The 16,292-nt window shown below is 40.0% G+C and overlaps 1 protein-coding gene across 1 annotated transcript in view; it reads left to right on the forward strand.

Annotated features, from left to right (window-relative positions):
* The window catches only part of USH2A (usherin), a gene marked incomplete at both ends in the record, with an annotated part of 619,110 nt that overhangs the window by 273,556 nt on the left and 329,262 nt on the right, over positions 1–16,292 (forward strand). Inside the window, 1 exon segment of the mRNA XM_084245562.1 lies at positions 14,601–14,714. Within this exon segment, the coding sequence (XP_084101688.1) occupies positions 14,601–14,714 (114 nt within the window).

The raw sequence follows: 16,292 nt of genomic DNA on the forward strand, positions 1-16,292 counted from the left end.
TAATTCTGTTCAACCAACCTCAGAAAACACTGTTAGAGGCACCAGTTTGACACCAGTAATCAAGTTTCGGTTTTACACAGAAATTTTTTTTTTTTTTAAGATTTATTAATACAAGAATGCGGTACAGGCCAGATGTGCGGGAGGATGACAGGATTCACTGGAGACTGAGTGGGGAACAGAACAGCAGACTGAAGAAATACACTGCTGAGGGGAGCAGCAGGCGAGACAGGAGAGGTCTGCCGTGCCATGTGGGATTCTCCCCAGCTGGCCAGGATCGAACTCGCGCTGCAGAGGCTGTGGACAGCTTCACAGTGCGGCGCTCAACCGCCTGTGCCACCGGGGAGGCCCTACCCAGAAATTCTTAAGACAATTTTCACTCCCAGCTGAAACTTAAAGCTGTACATGTCAAAAAAAAAAAAAAAAAGTATGTCCATATAAAAATTATAAAATACTAAAAGAAAGTAGATAAAATTAGCAAAGGAAATGATAGGGTGACAAAAATTAAGTGATTTAATGATTAGGACCAAGTGGGAACTGATGGTCAGACTTATAAAATGCAGAAGGCAATTGGAAAAATAGGACTATGAACCAAGAGAACTAGAAGAATGGGACAGTGAGACAGAATATTTGCCATTCATGAGTTTGGCTACCAGAGGACTAAATGAGATAAATCCCAGTAGCAGAGGAGAGTCCAAGGGTTAACAGCCCCACTCAGGATCAAATGGACCCCACTGGACTGAAGGGTCTGGATTCATTGCCCCAGCACGGCCAAGGTTCAGAGCAGGGAGTTCTTGAAAGTTCATTTCCTCAGCTGGAGCCTCAGGGTAGAAAGCCTGCAGTTAGCTCTTCAGTGTATCTGTACACTTCTTGCAAAGGGCGCCAATTAACTCTGCGAAGCTTTTGCTGATTTTCCCTCCAGCCATGTTAACATGCAAGGCTGCTGCCCAGAGAGACAGCCTGGCATTTCCCTTCAAACCAAGGGCTCCTCAGAAAGTGACTTCGCTTTCTGATTGAAAATGATGTCAAGAATGAGTGGATTCAAGAATTTACACGTAGACAGTTCTTTTTTTTCTTTTTTCCTTATGATGTTTAAACATGTAAATGTAACTATCAGCATAAGTATAGCACCTGGCAGAGTGCTAGGGATGTAATTTGTGTAGGGAAGATATTTTCTCAATTTTATTGTTGCATTGCATTGAGCTAAAGTCTAGGAGTTATGTTCCTTCCTCGGAATAATAAATAATAATTAAAAATATTTATTATTCACTATAGTTTAGAAGTGAAGCAATAATCATAATGATATTTCAGGTGGCCCAAATAAATATAAGCTTATGTAGATAAAGAAATGAAAAACAGTTTAAGTTTATAATGCAATTGATAATATAGCATTTGCAACAAATACTGTTTCACTCCTCATATGCAGTAGTGTTTATGTTCTACCTGGGGAAAGTGGCTTACAGACTGAAATCTATACCTTTTTCTCTCTCTCTTCTGTTACTAGTAGTAGTAGTTAGTGATTTTCAACTCTATTGGTGATAAGGTGATTGCTCATAAAATGCAAATTATTAGGCTCTATGCACAAGATTCTGTATATTTAGGCTAAGACTTAGGAATCTGCCTGTTACCAAGTCTTCCGGTTGGTTCTTTTGCACAAGATCCTTGGACCACATGTGAAGAAACACTGGGAGGAAGGATATGGCTAGGTGAGAAGGGATCCTTTTCACCTGCAGGGATTGAATTTATCCCTTTGTTGTTGTTCCTGCTCTTTCTTCCAACTGCCTTAAAACTAGGGGCAAAGCAATTCTAGAGCAGGGAAAAATCTAGAGGCATTTTAAATAGGGACTGTGACTCTTCAGAGCTATGCTTCTGAAAGTCGCCAGCAAGAAGGAAGGATTACTTAGAATCACATGTATGGCCATACTACTCTGACCACCCCCAATTTTGTCTGATTCCAGAGGCTAAGCAAGGTCAGGCATGGTTAGTACTTGCATGGGAGAATTACTTGGGATCTTAATAAAATGCAGATTCTGATTCAGTGGGTCTGAAGATGTAGTGTGAGAGTCACATTCCTAACAATTTCTAACAAGGTCAATCCTTCCATCCCCTAGGGCAGGGAACTTATCATTTTACAGGAAATGCAAAATGCCCACTAGATTCAAAGAAGGAAAGCGACCAATGCGACTGGTATGACATAGAATTGTCTTATTGGGGTACAAATAACCACATACCAGAGAAGTAGGGAAGGTGTGGAGAGCAAAGACACTTTCAAAATAATGTCACAGACAAAGGAATTTATCCAATTTTGAAACTGTCAATAATTGTTAACTGGAAAAAAATGCGTGAAGAATATTAGGGTAGGGCCTCCCTGGTGGCGCAAAGGGTAAAGCACAGCACTAAGAAGCTATCACAGCCTCGTAGCACAAGTTCAATCCCCGGCCAGCCAGGGAGCAACCCACATGGTGCAGCAGACCTCTCCTGTCTTGCCCACTGCTCCCCTCAGCAGTGTATTTCGGTCAGTCTGCTTCTGTTCCCCTCTTTGTCTCTGGAGAATCCTCTCATCCCCCGCCTGCACCTCTGGCCTGTACCCCAGTTCTTGTATGCATAAATAAGTAAATTGTTAAAAAAAAGAATATTGGGGTGTCCCAGCTATTGAGAACAAAATGAAAATCAATTGGGGTGCCTACTGAAAGAATGAAGAACCAAGAGCCCTAGAGAATCACTGATTAATGAAGAGTGAAAGGCATACACCAAACTAAATGTACTGTACTTTATGGGGCATATAAGGAGTTGTCAAGGGGACTTTAAATCATAAATGATTTTGTCTTATATCTGACTTTGGAACTTAAAACTTAACCCCAGTCATAAGTCCATCCATAGTGAGGTGCTGCTCTTAATGCGGATGTATATGAGCACATGTACCTATACATGTCATGTGTGTTCTATATAATATGTGCTCCTATCATGCTTATTTAAGAATAACTGAAATAAAATCTTTAGTGCATACAGTTTTACTTTTTAGTTGTTGTTCAACTGAGATTCCTTATTCCCCATTGTTAAAAATGTCTATGGGGACTATGTGTATACTGTTCTGTTTCTTTACTGGTCAGTGAGCTACTGGAAGAGGTGTATCCTGATTGTAGTTACTTGAGTCTTCTTTACATCCTTGCTCAAGGCAGGTGATCAATGCATTTTCTTCAAGGACTGAAGAAATAGGTAAATGAATGAATACAACTTTCTACTACAAGCCCTGTAGTTAATGAGATGTTCATATGGTTTTATCCTGCTGAGTTGAAGATTAGGATACTGGTTCTCACTAGAATCTCAGCAGTGCTATATAGTTCTCCAATTTTATGACATAATATGTAATACTAGCACACTTTAAACTTATATTTGAAACTAGATAGATAGATAGATAGATAGATAGATAGATAGATAGATAGATAGATATAGATATATTCCAAATGAAAAAAATGTTGGTTGAGTGAATAGACTAGAGATTGATATCAAAGTTTATACCTCACAGTAAAACACAAGTGCTATATATTTGCAATTTAAAATAATGGCCATTAATTTTGTAAACCGGGAGTTTCAGAGAACAGAAAAATAACCAGTTGTTATAAACAAAACCAAAAACATTATCTCCTAAGCTAGATCCTACCTTTGCATTGTGTTTTTGGTTTTTGTTGTATTTCTAATTTATTTTGTGACAAAATAAACATAAGAAGAAATCTGCTTTTTTTCCTACCAAAATATGATCCAAGTACTCTCAATGAAGTGTAATATATTTTTAGAATGAAAGTTTTATGGATGGAAACAATAGAGATGTTATTTGTTTCTAATTAATTTCACTTGAGAGAGAACCCAAAATAATAGCAATTTAAACAACCTTAAATTTTTCTGTCTAGTCACAGTTATTCACTATAGGGGCTGGATGTTCACAAGGTCAGGGAACCATTATTGCTATGCTATATTTAAGGACAAGTCCTCTTCCTCATAGTGCAAAAAGGCTGCTCGAGCATCAGGCATCAAGTCAGGCTTCCATTGGAGGAAGGAAGAATGAATGAAAAAGGATATTCACATTCACTTTAAAGACATATTTCAGAATCTCTTATTCCACCACTAGTTACATTCTATGGGCAGAACTAAGTCACAAGCTGCAGGGAATCCTGGGAAATGTCCTTATTCGAATTGGCTATTTTCTTAGCTAAAAATTCTTTTTATTTTACTGTGGGAAGAGAGGAGAATATATAATCAGAGTACATTTAGTGGTCTCTGCCACAATAAGCAAACATCAGAAGTAAATTTAAAAAATTCATTTTGATGCTATTAATAAAAGATGAATTTTGAGGAAGTCTTTGCTATTTTTATAGTATTTCACAAATTGATATTCCATGTTTGTAGTTTATTGCAAACTATTTCTTTAAATGTAAATCTTGAAAGAAATTGATCTCAAAAATTCACAGGGCAAAAATATGGCCTATGACATAAATAGTAAAAATAGAAATGATGTAATTTTCCTGCTTAGCTAATATAGAAGAATTTCATTAGGTAATGCAGTGTTGATGAGTTAATAGCTTTGTCTAACTCTCCTGAATACATAATGTGCCTGAACTACTTGTACATTGTCAAATCTTTACGTAGACCTTAAAAAAAATCATTCCTTTTTATTTTAGGCAATAGGAATTTGCAGCACAGGATTTGGATTTTTTTGGGTTAAAAATTATAATATATAAATTTTGCTTTTGTAATCTACTAGGCATATCTACATTGCAACAGTATTCAATGTAAGATTCAGTACATATTCTTCAAGGTTACCAATTAGATTTGATTTTTAAAAAGGAAACATTCACCTAAATTTTCCGTTTCTAACTTTTATGACCAGTTTCTATTTGATTGCATTTGGAGCTCATCAAAACACTCACACACATATTATAAAAAATATATAGTCCAGTATTGGGCTTAAAATAGATGTTATAAAATATATAAAGTTCACTGATCTACTCAAAACACACACAGACATACATAGATACTGATAGGAGTTCCTTTGAATCAGTTGTTTTATAGGCATACACACTTGCTCATTTCAGAAGCCCAGCATGCTGCTTTCTGTTTGCACACAATAGGGTTTTAGTAATAAATTTGAACCTTTTGACACATTTGCAGGTGCATGTTAAGCAAAGGGTTTTTGCTATATAAAGCGTTCCATAGTGTTTAGTGACATTTAATAGCATGTTTTTTTTGTGTGGTAGAACAGAGGCTTAGGGGGAAGGGAAAGAGCAGGATCTTGGAGCCAGGAGACAGATTCTAATCTAGGGTTACCTGCTGGACTTGAGTCTAACACACACCCTCTGCCCAGCAGCAGCCCTCTGTCCTCTGGGGTGATGCTACCTTGGAGACTTTAGCAGGAATTTTGGATGCCATTCATTAAGGGGCTGTTTTTTTTTTTTTAAATAAATTATATATTTTAAAACTTATTATTTATTTTTCCACAGTTTTTCTATGTGAGATGTGGTCATGTAGTTTGCCCACCACCAAAGTGCACGTAGTCCTTGACCACCGTTCACTGCATCTCTTCTCCCCACCTTCTCTGATGTCCCCCCCACCTCCTGCTCCCCTTCCCTCCTGAAAGTCTTAGATCTACTGTCAACTTTCAAGGATCAGTCTGACAGTTTTTGATCCATTGTTTGGTTTCTCTAGATTCTACATATAAGTGAAACCATCTGGTATTTATCTTTCTCCTCTGACTCACTTCGCTTAGAATAATCCCTTCCAGTTCCATCCACGTTGGTGCAAATGGCATGAGTTTGTGGTTTTTGATCAGTGAGTAGTAGTCCACTGTGCATATGTACCATGCCTTCTGGATCCATTTATCAGTTTCAGGGCATTTAGGTTGTTTCCATATCTTGGCTATTGTTCATAGTGCTACTATAAAGATAGAAGTGCAGATTTCCTTTTGAATTTGTGCTTTTGTATTCGTTGGATAGATACATAGGAGTGAAATTGGTGGGTAATGTGGTAATTCAATTTTTAGCCTTTTGAGGAAACTTCATACTTTTTTTCATAGGGCCTAGACCAGTCTACATTCCCACCACGGTGTAATCGTGTTCCTTTTTCTCCACATCTTCACCAGCACTTCTTGTTTTTGTTGTTTTTTTTAAAAGATTTATTTATTTATGCATACAAGAGCTGGGGTACAGGTCAGAGATGTGGGCGGTGAGAGGACTCACCAAAGACAGTGAGGGGAGCAGAACAGGCAGATTGACTGAAGTACACTGCTGAGGGGAGCAGTGGGCGAGACAGGAGAGGTCTGCCGTACCATGTGGGTTGCTCCCTGGTCGGCCAGGGATTGAACTCATGCTGCAGAGGCTGCAGATTGCTTCATGGTGTGGTTCTTAACCCCTTGCGCCACCAGAGAGGCCAACAACAACTTTGTTGTTTTGTTTTGTTTTAATATGGACCATTCTCAGAAGTGTGAGATTGTATCTCATTGTGGTTTTAATTTTCATTTCAATAAGGGAGTGACTTATTTCTCTTTTTTTTCTTTCTGTCTCCTTGCCTGGCTCCCAGTTTAGGTCTTGGATAATTCTTAATGGTTTTGCTTACAGTCCTTTATATTAGGTAAAAAGTTAACACAGTTGGGTAACTGCAAACCAATTGCAGAATTAGAATGAAACCAATATAGGGAAATGAAGTAAGGGATCAGGAAAAAAATAACAATAATAATAAATAAAAAAATCAGCAGGCAACTGTAAATCAGAGACATTCTATAAGGGAGAGGGCGGCAGAGGAATCAAAACAGGGCAGGAAAGAGCACAAGAGACCATAGTGATGTTCACAGGTGACTTGGTGGTAGAAATTTTAGGGGGAATATGCCTGAAAAGACAAAGCATACATTGTACAAAAATCAACAATGATTTAATATATATATATATATAAATTTAAAAAAAAAGAAAATTCACAGTAAAACCAAAGTAGAATGATTAAAAAGAAAGAAAGAAAATGACATAGACTCTGTAGTCCTTACCAGGAAGGCATGGATTAAAAATTTGAGTTTACATGTAAGCCTGCTGGGAGTATCTTAACTGGGTAATGTTTTGAGGTCAATTAAAATCACTGTTTAAACCATTCCATTCTCTATAAGACTAGGATCAGACCCTACATTTTATAGAATAAAAGTGATTTTTTCCTACATTTAAGCATCAAAATCTGTTTAATCTTTGATTCCAGGTCTATGATTTTCTAGAAGCTTAAAGCTGGAAGTTTTCAGCAAGGTCATAAAGTCCATGTAAAGGAAATTCAGTGTACACAGAGTTTCCAAAGAATTGCCTTAGGTTTGGTATAAGCTTGTTTGCTGTACTACCTTTTGCTTAAAATGAAGACTGACTTTCATTTTATAAATACAAGAGTTCCTTATTTACATTTAAAGTATTACCCAAAACACAGCAAAAACATATTCCTCCTTCCAGGGCTACTGAGCAGCTGAGGGGAGGCATCCTGGATGTGTTTCCAGATCTCTGCTAGACTGTTAAATGTGCGTCCATATTTAACAAATGTCATTGTTCAGTTTCATGGAGTCACTGTGTCAAATTGTCTGTGTTAGAACTTTAATTTCTTTTCAGAGATTCCTTTAAGTGGGCAGAAGGCATATGATATGTTAGCTTGAGTTGCTCTCTTTAGTACATATGCTGTGTCTGCAGCTCAAAAGTGGTTGTAGGATAGATACTTCAAAGTTAGAATATATCAGCAGCAAAGCCCTGAGCCAGAGAAGTCTTCTTGTCTGCTTTCCTTCCCTGGTTGGTTTTCTTTGAAAAGGTGGCTTCTTCCATTATGTCTCCAGGTAGCAGTGGCAGCTCTGCCTGTGTGGTATCCCTTACCAGATGGCTCTCTTAATAAATGACTTTCTCTTGCCCACCCTCACTTTCTTGATCCAAATGTGAAATGCCAGCAAATAAATAAGAGCATTGTACTCTGATGAGTCCTCTGGAGATGGAGGAAAACCCTGGGGAGAGAAGCAAGAAACAGCTTTTCTCTTTGCTGTGACTGCTCCTAATTACTGGCCAGTCTGTGGAAGACAGTGTTTAAATAATATAGAATTTAAAGGAAGAGAGAGACACTGTTTAGGTGATACAGAATTTAAAGGAAGAGAAATACTGTTTAGATAATATAGATTTTAAAAGAAGGGAGATAGCCTGTTTAGATAATATAGAATTTAAAGGAACACACACACACACAGTAAAAGAGAAAAAGAAGCAAATTCTCTGCATCATTCCTAAAACCTTTGCTCAGATTCCTCCATATTATTCCAGATGCCTCTGCTAACATAAAATTAGTCCTGGATTGTCAGCGTCCTTGTGAAATATTGTGCTTGATCTCTGTGAGGGCACTTGTAGACTTTGCACCAGGGGTAGCCGATGACCGTGTATAGATTTCACCACCAGACAAAAGTGCAACTGAAATGAGTGCGTAATGAGAGTAGAGCAGCCAGTTCTTTAATTGAATTAAAAGCTGGGTGACATCAATGCAGACACCTGTCCAATTATAGACGGGCCAAGGTGTTTACCATTGCTGTACGAGGCATTCGAAGATGACAGAAATCTTTCCGCCCACAGATTAACATAATGAAGGAGAACAGATTACAGTGGATGCCGGCCAAACACCTAGGTTGGCAGCTGGGGGTGGGTGGGGGAGGGAGGAGGAATCTGCTCAAGGATGTAAATAGAAAAAGAATCCTTTTTCCCTTCTCCTAAATGGTCTGGCTTGTAAAAGGATGCCATTTTGCTTTGCGTCCCAGGCTGGGTGCGCGGACAGAACATGTATACTTCGCTGGGTTTCCTAAGAGGGATTCATCTTAAGATTTCAATGTCAAAGCCAACCCCTCTGCTGCTGGTTCCTAGGCACACAGACTTCCCTCAGGCACACAAAAGCTGGCACAGATGGTGTCTGCTTTATAGCATTTTCCTATAGATAGTCAGATACCCTCCAATTATTAAAATTTCACTTTTTAAACTCCAGGTGAGAGAAGAGGAAAGAGAAAGTTGGAAATTATCTGTCAGGAAAAACAGCCATATCTGTTCCTGGGTTAGTGCCCTGGAAGGGCTGGGCTGGGGTGGAGAGACAGATGCTTGTTTGCTGGCGAGACATAAAGTGCCCACTTTTAGGAAATTATCCCCACAACTGCTGGAAAGCAGGCAGAGTAAAGTGAAAGGACACCACTTCTACGTTCAAGGGGTTTCCCGAGTCATCTCGAGGGGCTTTTCCAAGGCCAGGCTCTCTCCTCTGCCATGTGGGGGGTCCTCAGAGCACCAGGTTGGAGCCATATCCATGGGGCTCTCAGCTTCCTCCTCTGAGCTGTCACCCACCCTTACTGAAAACCCTGCCTTCCTCTCTCAGCTGGGGCTTCCTGTACCCACAGAGGGCCCCAGGGCTGCTGTTCAAAGGGAATAAACTTCCTTTACTTCAAACTCCCTCGTGTGGCACGTCAGGATTTCTCAATGTTAAGCATTCATGCCAAGTGCATTATCGCTTAGCAGTGAGACTTCTGGTCCTGCTGGTGACAATGATTTTAATCCGGACACCAGCGGGCCTGGGCTTCCTGGCTACTAACACTTTTAAAACATCGATAATGCTCACTTTATGTTTATGGAGTTTTTTCAGCTCACCCTTTTCCATTATCAAAGAGGACTGGCACATTTCCTGACATGGTTGGGACCATTTTTGATTTCGGAGTTTCGTGGCTGAAAGGAAATTTGAGGGTCATTTGGCCTGGGGGCCGGTGCTTTCTCAAATTCAGAGGGAAAAGCACTTCTCTGTGATATCTCCCAAAGAAAGAGATTCATGTCCGAGCCAGTTTTAGGGTCCTCATGTCAGGATATAGCCTTTATTTTGGAGACAGTTTGTCAAATCATTGAAATAACTTCCCCTAAATGTGGTGAGTACCATCTACTTCAGCAAGAAGATTAGTGTCATGATTTAGCATTTTCTCCCCAATTGTCAGTGGCTATTTTGAAAACCCCAAGGGTCGTCATAGGAATTACCCCAATTTCCCCTTATCAAGATTTCTGTAGACTCAGAATAGAGGTCATATTTCTCTGTTTTAGATTATTTTAAAATGCGTGTATATTTTTGAGTGTTCTTTTTAATATGATACTGAAATACATGTTTAACAATGATCTGTTTTTCTTTGTCTTTAATTAAATGTCGATCTCCTATCATCTGGGACTGGGAAGGCCTGATTTTCTAAATGCCCTTGTCCACTGGGCCTTATGCAGATTTTCTACTCACTGTATTACTCTATGTGTTACTTCTCCCTTGGGGTTGTTATAGCCTAGTATTTACTCAAATTAGAAAATAGGTAAAGATAAATGGTGTTCTTTTGTGCCCGTCCCAGAGTCGCAAAGGAGAAAATTGGATGTGTTGTGATGATGGTGTAGTATCTCAGTAGTGCTGCCCTGGAGACTATATAATCTATGACCTTGACACTTAAAGCAAGACCCATCACTTAGTGGTCTCTAGGAATATAGTCAAGATGTTTTACCTTCCTTGGCCTTGGAGAGGGTATCTGTCTTCTCTTTCTTCAGCAGTAGCAGCAGAACTTGCAGTAAGCATCAACTTTCATCCATTCTGATAAACCGTCTAGATGGAGGGTCAAGAGAGGCAAACCCCCTGTCCCAGGCCATGGATGCAATGACTTCATGATCCTGATTTACTGACAGCCACTTAGTGGACCAGTAACTTCCCCAACCCCAACAGTTAGCCACTGACAATTGGGGAGAAAATGCTAAATCATGACACTAATCTTCTTGCTGAAGTAGATGGTACTCACCACATTTAGGGGAAGTTATTTCAATGATTTGACAAACTGTCTCCAAGACACAACATTATGAGCAAAATCCCCACTAGAATGGGAATGAAATGCCACCTCAGCTTCAAACTATATAGCACATTTTTGAAGGTGTGATTTACAAACCATCCAAAACGTTCCTCCTGGGATTTAAAGTTGGCAAGAACCAAAACATCAGCTTTCATCTTCTTTTTTTCTGTTTTCTATTTTGCAGCTCTCCTTTCTCAGTGGTTATTATTGTTTCACCTGCCTTGAAATGGGAAGTGTGAACCCTTTGATAAATAATGGCCTGAAGGATGATCTAGTTTCTCTCCAGCATCTTCCTTTAAGAACCTCAGGATTTTTCTATGTAATGCAATTCAGTAAACTTCTCAACCAAAGCTCAAAGTAGAAGGTGCAAAATTGAGAACAATATTTCCTGGTTTTTAAAGCCCTTAAGGCTTAAGTTCCTTAAGTCTTGAAAATTAGCAAGGGAATTTTTCATGATGCACTTATACACACAGAGAGCTCCCCCTTTAGGGAAGGCAAGAAAGGATATGTTTAGGGAACATGAACTCAGTCTCTGAGTTGACATGATGTTTCTTTAAGTGTGCATTAATACTTTTCTGGCCTTGTTGATACAATCATCACAATTCTAGCATTGCACTTCAGCTCTGATTTGGAAAAAGACAGGTCAGTCATCAAAGTTGCAGAGTAATGTAGTTGCTTTTATAATTGTTTACAGAGTTAACATATTATCTGAATGGGTGACCCATGACAGATTTTATAACTCTGACCTCCTTTTTTGAACCTGATGTTTCTGGGCCCCAGCTAAGTCATGCCCACCTGTGACCAGTAATACTTTTCATACGTGCCACACACGTGATAAACAATGGAAACTAATCCCCTAACCCAACATGTTTTTCTGTCTTGTTATAGGATTAAAAGTTTCATTCTCTGGGCCTGATTCATTTCTTGCTGATATGGCCCTGTACTAATGCAGACAAGCAAGTTGTCTTATTTAGACTCTTGCAGTCAACTCAAACTTGTCAGTAGGGAAGATGTGACAAGTGCCAAAGATTTTCAAAGGATGGGATGGTTAGAATATATTGTACATTGGGCCTGCAATTGTGAGATTATGCGAGAAGCCTGAAGAAATAGGAAAATGAAGCTTACGACATAGTTCAGGGTATTGAGTTTGGTTGGGGCATGTTGAAAGTGAAATGCTAGTGGAGCCTCAGGTGGCTACATGATCTGCCTGTAGACATAGTGCCAGTACTTAGGGAAGAGAAGTCGTCTGAAGATACCAGCATTATCACTGAGAGATGAGGTTGATGAGCTAACAAAGGCAAATGTTAAGGAAAATAAAGGAAGCCTGAGGGCCTAGGTTTGTGCAACAACAGCTAAGTAAGGAATGGTGAAAGGACTGTGAGTTAGAGGGGTTAAGAAAAGCGCTCTCAGTAGTTCAGAACAAATCAGAAAATTCATTGGCACTGAAGGAAGAAAGGGTGGAGAAAGTCTAATAAATACAGAGAATAAGGATGGAGAGTTACTCACAGTGGTATTTCAGAGATGCCTAGTGATTTTCAGAAGATCAAAATCAGTGCATAGCAAGGTTGTGTGGGAAGACAATGGGTTGTAGTAGCAGCATAAGTTCGGTTGAGTTCTGCACAAAAAGTTTCCATCCAGATGGCTCTGTGTGGAACACTTTATGTTCCTAAACTCATACAATCTTGATAGTAACACTGGATGTAAATACCATCTTATCTCCATCTCACAGGTGAGGTCTATGAGGTACCTTCAACACAGGTAGTTAACCAATTGCCCAATCCCAGCACCATATCAGCAGCAAAAGTGGCATTTGGCCCCAGCATCTGTGCTCTTCACCACTGCAGTGCCATATGATGGCATATGTGAAGGTGGACACTTACTTTTATGACATCTAGTGGATGAAGGAGTCACTTCCTAAAAGAAAGTGAACTCAATGTGGCTAACGGCTGGGAGACTGTAGAGGAAATGGTGATAAGTGCCAGGATTGAGGGAAAGCAGAAGGTTGAGATGTGAGGGGGACTTGAAGTGAGAGCAGAATTTGCAATGAGGTGGTCACATGGGTATGCATATTAGCTCATTGGCTTTCCGCCCTCTTTGGCCATGAGCCAAGATGATGATGCCAAGTACAACAGAGAACGATGTTTTGGGACCTGCTGGAAAGAAGACTTGAGGTAGTACTAGGGATCAGGAGGTGCCAACACAAAAAGTAGTTAGGGTTTACACAAGCCAAGTTATAAAACAACCTAATCACCCAATGACCAAGGACTGGATTAAGAAGTTGTGGAATTTATCGCAAAGGAATACTACTCAGCTATAAAAAGGCTTAAAAGTTTGCCATATGCAACATTGTGAATAGAATTGAAGGGGATTATGTTAAGCAAATAATTCAGAAGAGGAAAGACAAATACTGGATGATTTCACTCTTGTGGAATATAAAAAAGCAAAACAAAAGGAACAGGCAAAACTAAACCAAAACAAACCCTAGAAATATGACTATAGAATTGAGTTTACCAGATTAGGTGGTAGAGGGTGAAGAGCAAAGGGGGTGATAGCCCAATGGACTGTGTTGAGGACTCTGGGTGCCTTGGTGGTGGGTGTAGTGTGGTGACATACATCTGAAGAGGTGTGAACCTGTACCCCCAAATCCTATGTGTAAACCATTATTACCTCAATAAAAAAAAAGGCAATTAAAAAATTTCTATTGGGATGGGGGGAATAGGGAAACATGTTTATTAAAATTTGTGTATGAATTATGCAAGTCATCACCAATATAGGCACAATGATATCCTCCTAGATTAGGGGTGGTGTTTATTCAACATAGGGGATACCATGAGTGGGGCTGTCTTTCCATGAGAATGATGAGAGGCTATGTGGTTAGGATTAAAGGCAGCTCTGAAAAATTTGTGCACTGAAAAACAGTGGCAAGCAAATTCATAAGTTCTATTATTGATCCTTCTTTAATTCACAGGATTAGCTAAATAAGAGCTTTTTCCTTGATTATGAATGCCAGTGAACAAAGCGTATTTTCATTTCTACAGGTACTTTGAATTGTGGAACTCTTCATATATCTCCACCACCAAGCCAGGTTAATCCAACCATTCTATGAGCAACACTTTTGTTTAAGACAGGTGTCTTAATTAAATAAACGAATAATTTTGCAAGTAGAAGTACAAAAGCATAATGATCTAATTTGCTAATTGTTCCACTCTGTTGATTTGCATGTTTGTCAGCAGCAACATGAACAAATAGTTTGTATGTGTGCATCCTACTGTTAAAATAACGAAGCCACTCTTGGGTGTAGCATTTCCTGAAGGGTGTTCATAGGTGCTCCATGAAAAGGACTCTGGTTAAGTAAGGTTGAAAAATGACCCCTGAAGACAATGAGTTTTGTTTCTGCCGTTGTTCCAGGATCCTTCATCCCGGCTTTCATGTCCATTATGCTGAGCTTCAGTAGCTACATGCAGAGGGGCATTTTTACAGGGATACAGCTCTGGGCACAAGTGTGCTGAGGACATATTTAGGGAAATGCAGTTCAGAGGTGTTTAACTATAAGTTGGCCTCACAATGTCTCCTCACTGGTCACTCCAATCTGCAGTCAGCAAAGAGGCAAGAAAACGAATTAAGGAGGCATCTTCTCTGTGTGTGTCTCTGTCTCTCTCTCACTCCCCACACTACTCTTTGTAGTTGCTTATGGTAAACATGCAAACCTCTTTTCCCCCTTTTATCGCAGGAATATTGACAGGCTGGCTGCCCTTCAGAAGCTATGCCATAACCCTAACTGCTTGCACTCTGGCTGGCTGCACTGGGAGCACACAGGCTCTGAGCATCTCTACTCCACAAGAAGGTAAAGTAATTTCAAAGGTCTTGACTTCCACATTTCAGTCATGAATAATAAAATAGGAGAAGAGCTAAATGCTGCAAGGCCATTTGCTGGAAAACCCGGCCTAATTTGATGACAAAGTGCATTGCCAGGCCATAATTGCTCCATTTTTTGGGGGGGTGCGAAAATGAATCAAACTCCATACCCTTTAATGACATGCATCTTTAATAGCTGTAATGCAGATTAATGGGCTTTTTAATTGCTGTTACATTGTTCATGCAAGAGCCTTGTCATTAATATGAAGCATCTGAAAGATTAATGAAAGCTTCCTCATTTTACTATGGCTCAGAAGTAAATCTAGAGACAGTCTGACTAAAAAGAATTGATTGTATGGCACAGTATGAAATTGAGAATCAAATGGTTGATTTCCATGGTCTCTTTTAACTGCTAAACACCAGCACAGGCAACAATTATTCCAGTATGACGGCCCCTCCAAATGCCAATATAGGCCTTATTCATCCCTGCTCCATGCCTTCTGTCTTAGACTCACAGACTCACTTTTGTTGAAGTTGGAACTTACAAACTATCGGCATAAATGACTGTCTCAGAAAGCATTCGAGAGGAAGCCAGTGAGGAGGAGAAGCTGTTCAGCACTCCTCAGTGTAAGGTCTGGTCAGCATCAGACTACACAGCTTCAGGACATCACAGCTTTCAAAACATCTGAAGCTTTGTTGCTTCCTATTTCTCTCACCTGTGTGAAAGAGTTACAGGTTTATTGCACTGTCGGGTGGTCAAGTTGCTTAGGAAATGTAAAAGCTTGATCTTTAGGGGAAAAGAGACAGCCAGTCTCTCCCTTTCTCTCTCTGTCCATCTGTTGGCCTTTCTTGAGCCTACCTCGTTCCCTCCCTCTTTTAAATCGTTAGCAGGGCCTCCCTGGTGGCACAGGCAGTTGAGTGCCGCACTGTGAAGCTGTCTGCAGCCTCTGCAGTGCAGGTTCGATCCTGGCTGTACAATGAGAATCCCACATGGCTCAGCAGACCTCTCCTGTCTCGCCAGTGCTCCCCTCAGCAGTGTATTTCGTCAGTCTACCTGTTCTGTTCCCTGCTCTGTCCTGGTGAATCCTTTCACCCTCCAGCACATCTGGCCTGTACCCTGGTTCTTATATAAAAATAAATAAATCTTTAAAAAAAAACAAAACAAAACAAAAGAAATCGTTAGCAGAGGATATGGGAGAACAAGACAGAGGCCCATGTGATATAGCCACAACAGGAAAATGGATTTTGTGAAATCTTTATGGTGACCCTTTACTCTTTGTGTTTTGCACCTGACCCCTCCAGACCCCCTTCACCTGGGCTAAAGCCCTGAAGGCCCATGGCCAGGTTTTCTCAGTGTCCTCTCCATCCGGTCCCATGAAGGTGACACTTTCTCTTTAGCATCATGACTAGAGACATGAGACCATCATGCCCTTTTACGGAGTCTTCCACCAGCCTTGATTTGAGCAGTTGTCATTATGTCTCCTTATTTTCTCTACTTTCCTGTATCCTCTGTTTGGATTTTTCCTGATAGCCTTCAACCCTATTTCACAGCTGTACCTCTAGAAAA

The sequence above is a fragment of the Talpa europaea genome (genome assembly GCF_964194135.1).
Source record: "Talpa europaea genome assembly, chromosome: 10".
In the NCBI taxonomy this organism is placed as follows: Eukaryota; Metazoa; Chordata; class Mammalia; order Eulipotyphla; family Talpidae; genus Talpa; species Talpa europaea.